The sequence below is a fragment of the Gymnogyps californianus genome, chromosome 21 (assembly GCF_018139145.2).
Source record: "Gymnogyps californianus isolate 813 chromosome 21, ASM1813914v2, whole genome shotgun sequence".
Taxonomy (NCBI): Eukaryota; Metazoa; Chordata; class Aves; order Accipitriformes; family Cathartidae; genus Gymnogyps; species Gymnogyps californianus.
Window position 1 is genome coordinate 7,957,615 of NC_059491.1, and position 7,465 is coordinate 7,965,079.

Here is a 7,465-nt window from a genome sequence, read left to right on the forward strand (position 1 = left end):
TTGCATGTGCATGCATGATTTTGTGCGCGCACCTGTCTTTAGGGGCATGCGTGCTTGCTTTTCTGCGTGCATGTGTGGTGGCTTTGCATGCACGTGTGATTTTTTGCATGCCTGTATTTCTGTGCACACCTGCATGTGCGTTTTTGTGCGTGCGTTTTTGTGCACACTTGCATGTGCATTTTTGTGCGTGCATTTTTGTGCACACGTGCATGTGCAATTTAGTGCATGCACGTGTCTGTGCATGCACGTGGGTTTATGCATGCATATGTATTTGTGTGCATGCAGACATAGCTTTGCGTGCGTGTAGTTTGGGCCATGCACATGTGTTTGCACATGCATTTTTGCACGTGCATCGCTGCAGCAAGACAGAGGACTGTATAACCCCACTCACCACTTTCCCCCCCCCCCCCGTTTAAGCATTTTAATTCTAATTGCTGTGCCGGGAGCGCAATGCCCACGTGCCGTACCACCATGAAACGTCACCCAGAGAATGAAAAAAAAAAAAAAACCAAACCATCTTCCCGTTTTAAAACGAAGCTTCAAACCTCGCACCCAGCAAGAGGGAGGCCAGGAGAAAGCTGCAGCCCTTTTTTATTTCAAACTCAGGCCGACGGCCACCACCGCTGAAGGCACTTGCAGGGATGGGGAGAGGGATTTGGGGCGGAGGAAGAGGAGGAACGTTGGTGCTGAAGCCGCTTCAGGGCACCACGTGCCACCATTTGAAGGCGAAGGGTTTACGGCGGACGTTGGTGCCGCAGTGGACCTCTCCGGAGAGGAGGTGGTAGGAGTAGTAGTCATCGATGAAGGTGCAGGTGAGACCCAGGGGCTCCAGCAGCGCCCGCACCCGCTCCTCCAGGCAGCACTGCCCACCCACCCGTGGTCCGAAGGGTTTGGGGATGCCCAGGTGCCTGCCCAGCACCAACATGTTCACCTGCGGCACGGGGATGGCGTTCGAGAGTGCAAATCCCAGCCCAAATTTAAACCCCCCCCCCCCCCCCCCACTTCCCCGGGGTGTCGGGGCAGGGAGAGGATGGTGGGTGTTACCATGTCGGGGAAGAAGGCTTCGGCGCCGGTGGCCACGTCGCCTCGGAAGAGCTGAGGGATGTCGAGGATGTCCGGCTCGGCCAGCCCCAGCGTCCGCTTCAGGGTGTCCCTGTTCCAGCTGATGCAGCTCTGATGGGAGGGAGGGGAGAGGCGTCAGCGGTGGTGGCGGAAGGGGGAGGAAGGGGAGGGATGGAGGGATGGACGGACAGAGAGAGGGAGGGATGACGGACAGAGAGAGGGATAGATGGAGGGAGAGAGAAGTGGGTGGGTGGATGGGTAGAGGAGCGGAGGGATGGAGAGATGGAGGGAGGGATGGGGGACGGAGGGAGGGATGGGTGGACGGAGGGAGGGATGGGTGGACAGAGGGAGGATGGGTGGACAGAGGGAGGGATGGGTGGACAGAGGGAGGGATGGGTGGACAGAGGGAGGCAGGGACAGATGGAGGGACAAAGGGATGGACAGAGGGATGGGCAAGCAGATGAAAGGAGGGATGGGTGGAAGGAGGGAAGGATGGACAGAGGGCTATATGGAGGGATGGAGGGGTGGATGGACGGAGGGAGGGATGGGTGGAGGGACAGAGGAGGATGGACAGAGAGAGGGAGGGAGGGAAGATTGGAGGGATGGACAGAGGGATGGCGGGACGGAAGGACACGGAGGGAGGGACGGAAAGGAGCCCCTTGCTCCCCCTTCCTCACCTGGACGTAATTATTGAATTTCCGGAGGCCTTCGTTAGCCAGAATCTCGTTTATCGTCGGCTTGGGCACCTCCTCCAGTCCTGCAGCACAGATAACCGGGCAGGAATTCTTCCCCCAACACATTTTGGGATGAGACTCCCGGGTCTGAACCAGGAGCTCCCTCATTTCAGGGGTCACCGGCAGCGGAGCTCCATCCCAACCCGGGAAATCAAATCTGTGCGGCTTTTTAATTAATTCTGCTTAATTCTGCCCCCCATCCTCGCTGCTGGCAGCACTTTCCAGCCATTAGCTGGGTTTCGGGGTGTCACGCGTTCACCTGCCCCATTGCGTTTTGCAGGAAAAAGGGAAAATGAACCCATCGAGCCCCATTTTTCATCCTCCCCCCTACCCTCGAACATCGCCGCCTCGCCGAACCCCTCCTCTTGCTTCTCCTTGAGGAGCTGGTAGCAAGCGCTGGGGCTGGCCAGGAGCAGTCGAAAACCCTGGGGAGGAAGAAAGGGATGATTTGGGGGGGGGGGTATAAAGGTTGAACCCCACTTTTTTCTCCCCCTGGGACTCGTTACCTTCCGATCGGGCGCGGGGACGAAGCTGAGAAACTCATCTACGTGGCCGACGTAGAGCCAGTCTGAAAACAGCTCCACCGGCGCCTGCACTTGTTGGGCGACGAGAAAATCCTTGACGGCTTTCGCCATCCTCCGGCCGCCGAATCTGAGGGGGGGGGAAGAGCACGAGAGGGGGGGCTGCCATTTTGGGGTGCCCAAGGTGATGCTCTGCTTGCAACCAGCCTCAAATGGTGCATAAAAATCCTTTTTTGGGGGGTTTTTTTGGGGTTTTTTTTTGACCAGTGCTCTGACCCCTCCATCCTGCATCTCACCTGGGGAAGCTGCTGCCAATCAGGATGCGGCCCAAGGGGTACTCCTTGCCCCGCACCGTCACGGGGGGGCTCACCTCCAAATTACCGAAGGAATCGAGGCTGGAAGCACCCTCCGGCGCTTGCCGGGCCACGTAACCAAAATCGGGGCCCTAGATGGAGGAAAAAAAAAGGCGATAACAGTTAAAAAAAAGCCGTAAGCACCCAAAGTGCAGCGCTCCCAAATCATCCTCCGTGCTGGCTCTTCCCTTCCCAAAAATGCAAGGAAAAAACCAAAAAATAGATTCATTCTATTTTTTTTATGGGTTTGCAAAGCTTTATGCCTTGCTGGGGGAGGGAGGAAGAAGGGGTCGGGTACCAGGATGCTCTTGACGGGGAAATCCTTCAGCCCCCTGTCGCGGGGCGAGTCGAAGACGACGGGGAAGGTCTTGTGGGGGGCTTGTACGTAGCCGAATTCGACCTCGTCCTGGAGAAAGGATGGAAAAAGATGGGGGGAAGCCCCCCTGGAGCTGCTGCAGCGAGGATGGGGCTGGGTATCATCCTGCACCCACCTGGATCCAGCGGTCCTGGCGGTTCTCCAGCAGCGGGCAGACGGTGAGCGGGCACTTGGCTTTCTCGGCCACAGCGCCCACGGCCGCCACGAAATCCTCGTTGTTGTCCACGCTGGGAAGAAAAATGAGATATGGGAGCTGATCCAGCACCGGGCAGGATGCGGCCACCCACCCAGCACCCACCTGCAGACGAAGACCTCCAGCGGCGCTGCCGTGTTGGGGGTCATGATCCACGGAGCCACGCGGAAAACCACCGTGTCGGTGAAAATCGGAGTTTCCAGCAAACCCTGGGATGGTGGGGGGGACAGTGTTGGGGCTCTGCTCCCCCCAGTTACGGCTCACCCCGACCAGCCCCCTGCGCCCGGTACCTTCTCGGGGCTCTCCAGCAGCGTGACGTGGAAAGCCACAAGCCCTGAAAAGCCGAGGTCGGGGAAGGCGAGCCCCTCCACGTAGAAGATGCTCTCCTCCTGATGCCGGCTGGGTTTGACGGTGTAGGCAAGCTTCGAGCCTCCCAGCACGTGCTTGTACTCCTCCAGCGCGACGCTGTCTGCGGGTGCAAGCACCGTGCGACCCCCTTAAACAGCCGACCCCTTTTCTGCAGTGTTTCAGCTCTATTTTTCTTTTTTTTTATTTTGCTAAAACCTTGCGAAAAAGGCATATTTGATCCCGTGGAGCATGCACGGGGGGGAGCAAAATCACCCGGTGCATCAGATAAAACCCCACCGTGGGATGTAGGGTACCCCTTCTGCAGCATCCAACCGCTCTGCTGCAAACATTTGGCTTGACCCCCGATAATTTGGGGCGTCTCTCCCCCCAAAACCCTGGCGTCGGGCACTCACTGCCGCCGTAGAAAACGCCGACTTTATCGGCATCGCTGAAGTCCACGTGGAGGAGGAGACGGTGGCCGGCGAAGATGGTGCGGGGACCTCGGGTCCGCAGCACCATCTGTGACATGTCCTTCAGGTCTGGGGAGAGGGGAAAAGGGGTGTAAGAAAGGAAAATTTAGGGAGGAAAAAGAAATAGGAAAATGAGAGTTTCTTGTATGGGATGTGCCGGTACCGGCGTAGGAGCGGATAGCAGTATCGCGGTTATCCGGCATCTCGCCTTTGGGATCGTCGCGGTCGCAGTTCACCAGCAGGATGGCCCCGTGTCCGTCGGGACCCCACGTCCACGTCGCCTTGGGGAGGGGGGAAGAAACGAAGCAGGGCTGGGGGTGTCAGCCATCGTCCCCCCTCTCCCCCCCGGCATCCCACGGTGGTCCCGGGGGGGCTCCCACCCCCCCTTTATACCTTATCCAGCAGCGTCCTGCTCACCGCCCCGCTGCGGCTGGTGTCGGCGTCCAGCGAGACCTCTGCGGGGAGAGGGATGCTGGGGGTGGTGGTGGGGGGGGTATCCCCACCAGCGCCACGGTTTGGGGGTCCCCCCCCTCCACTTACCCACGCAAGTGAGGTACAGCATGGCTCTGCCCACAGGCACCCCGCCGGCCTCCCTGAAATAAGAAATCCTGACCTGCAACAAGGAGCGGGTGCTCGCTACCGTGCAAAGAAGGGCCGGATCCTGCTGGCACCCCAGCACCCACCTTTTCGTCGCCCACGTCCTTGCTGAGAGCATCCATGGCCAGCAGCACCTCGGCGCCGGCGGCCAGGGGCCAGCGGCACACGCTGGAGGGCAACTTGACGCTCTGCGTCTCGTGCACCACGTAGAGCTTCACGCCCGGCGTCCCCTGCACGTGGAAGGCGACGGCGTCTTTGGGTGCAGACCTGGGGAGGGGGGGGGGAAGGCCCGGTGAGAGCTCCAGGTAGGGAGCGTTGCTGGAATAATCGAGCGTGCGGCCATCCGCAGGTGACGCAAATCCTGCCACGTGCAAGAAATCTTGCAATACGCAAGGAACCCTGAAGCGTGCCATTGCAACAAGTCACGCAAAGTGCAACGAATCCTGCAAAATGCAATTGCAATAAATCCTGCAACGTGCAATTGGAATAAATCCTTCAATACGCAACACATCCTGCAATTTGCAATTGCAACAGGTCCTGCAAAATACAACGAATCCTGCAATCGCAACAAGTCCTTCAATATACAACACATCCTGCAATATGCAATTGCATCAAGTCCTGCAATATACGAGTCCTACAAAACGTGATTACAACAAATCCTGCAAAAGGCAATCACAACAAATCCTGCAAAAGGCGATTACAACAAATCCTGCCAGAGGCAACAAATCCCGCAATATTAATTGCAACAAACCCCGCGATACGCACAAAATCTTGCAATATTCAATTGCATCAAATGGCGCCAAACGCGACAAGTCCTGCAACGTGAAACGGCAACAAACCTCGCAACGTTAATTGCAATAAACCCTGCAAAATGCAATTACCGCAAATCCTGCAAAATACAACAAACCCTGCAAAACACAATTGCAACAAAACCTGCAATATTCCATTGCAGCAAAACCCTGGAGCTGTTTGGCAGGTAGCGGGGTGGTACGGAGCCTCCCAAATATTTGCATTTCACCCCACAGCAGCGCCAGCGGCGAGCCCTGACCGGTTGCATCCCCTTAAGAGCGAAGCAAAGCTGCAACAGTCGGGCAGGCTGCAGCTCGCATCGCTCCGCCCGGGGCGATGGGCCAAGGAGCACAAATCCTGACCCGCGAGGAGGGAAGGACGGCTCCGTCCTTAGGGTGGAGGGGAAAAACCCACCCCGGGGCCAGCGGGAGAGGATGGGATGGTGTCGGCAGCCACGGTGCTAGTGGGTTTGGATGCATTAAGGAAAATAAAACCCCAAGCTGCTGCTTGAGCTGGGCTTTAAGGAAGCAAAAAGCAAAACCTGCTGCTGAAAAAGCACTTGAACTTGGGCTGGGGCCAGCGAAGCAACTAAACCACCCGGTGCCGGGAGGCAACGCCCCGGCCAGCAACACCGCAGTGGTTTCGCTCTCCGCGTTCCCCCGAAACAGGGCAATGTTTCCCATTTTGCAGGAGGACGCAGCAGCCCCCCCCGGGCCGGGATGTGAAACTCAGCCTAGGGCATCGCTTAAAGCTCCCGGGGGGGGTGGTGGGGGGGGGGTTTGCACCCCAAAACCTGCAAAATCCCCCTTGGAGGGGTCACCGCCAGGCCGCTGCATCGCGATTCGGAGCATCCCCTTCCTCCCGGGGCTCGGCCTCCCCTGGGAAAACCACCTCAAGCAGCAGCATCGCCCCCCACCCCACCCCGAGCTATTTTTATCAGCTTGATTAATGGGATAAAAGCAAGGGGAAAAAACAAAAACCAAAACAACCTGATTTTATTTTTTCCCCCCAGCGTCGCGGCCGCTTACCCACAGACATCCAGGGAGAGCTCGGTGCCCAGCACGCAGACGGTGCTGGTGGGACGCTGAGTAGAGAGCTGGACGCGGCGCTGCTGGGCCATGCCGGCGGGCCCCTGGGGCACCCTTGGGTGCTGCGATGGGTGGCACGAGGGGATTTATAAAGCCTGGCTGCTGGGAGGGGATTAACCAAAGCCCAGCTTAATCCCACCTCCGGGCTGGGTGTGCGTGGTGCCCGGCCATGCTTTCCGGCGAATGAGCATGAATCAGTGCGGGGGGAAAAGCACCCCAAGACACCCACGAGGGTTTTTTTTTTTCCTAAGAAGCTTGGGGGTGGGTTGGTTGGTTTTTTTTTTCACCCTCTTAGCACAAAGAGACGCTGATGTGACTGGCCACCCTTAAACCCACGCTGTAAAATATTCAGCGTGACACCGGAGCCGAGCTGGGGACATGCCAGCGCCGGCCTCGGAGGGGTTTTATTTCTCCCAAAGGGTTTTATTTGCCCAGCTGGAAAAATTGGCTTTAATTCTTATTTTAGAGGGGGTTGAAGGCGCAAAGCTGGGTGCTTGCCCCATCCCCTGGGTGCTACATGGGTCGGGGGGTCGGTATGTCACCCCGACAGCAGACCCCGTCGCGGTTTTAATCGTCTTTGTTTTAATTAAATCCTCGTCTCGGCGTGGGAGAGCCCTTTGCCAATGCAGCTGTCCCCCCACCAACTCCCTGCGGGGTCATGCGCTGCTGGAATTTAATATCGCTCTTCGGGGCCGGGGAAACTCAGCAGAGCTGTAACCACAGGGAAAAAGAGGTTTCTGGGGTTAGAAATCATCTTTTTGGTTAAAAAATAAAAAAATAAAAAAATAAAAGGGGTGCCAAGCAGGATGCGTGACCCTTTTTGGGAGCATGCCCCCCCTGATTTTCCAGCACCGCTTGCAAACCCGGTGTCGCAGCAGTTTGCGCTGGAGGCGTAGCTACGTTTTTACACCTGAAAAAGTATTGCTAGAAAAGC

General features: G+C 57.4%; 1 protein-coding gene across 1 annotated transcript; it reads right to left on the bottom strand.

The window, feature by feature from the left end:
• Positions 1-592: 592 nt before the first annotated feature.
• Positions 593-6,563, bottom strand: LOC127024681 (protein-arginine deiminase type-1-like). Its single transcript, XM_050909296.1, has 16 exons — positions 6,472-6,563; positions 4,741-4,921; positions 4,598-4,670; positions 4,451-4,512; positions 4,221-4,338; positions 4,001-4,126; positions 3,530-3,708; positions 3,345-3,448; positions 3,162-3,273; positions 2,969-3,076; positions 2,614-2,762; positions 2,303-2,447; positions 2,128-2,221; positions 1,740-1,819; positions 1,045-1,173; positions 593-931 (listed from the first exon to the last, which is right to left on the bottom strand). The coding sequence occupies exons 1-16, from the start codon at positions 6,561-6,563 to the stop codon at positions 698-700; spliced, it is 1,986 nt and encodes a 661-aa protein (XP_050765253.1). The 3' UTR covers positions 593-697.
• Between the last annotated feature and the right edge of the window lie 902 nt (positions 6,564-7,465).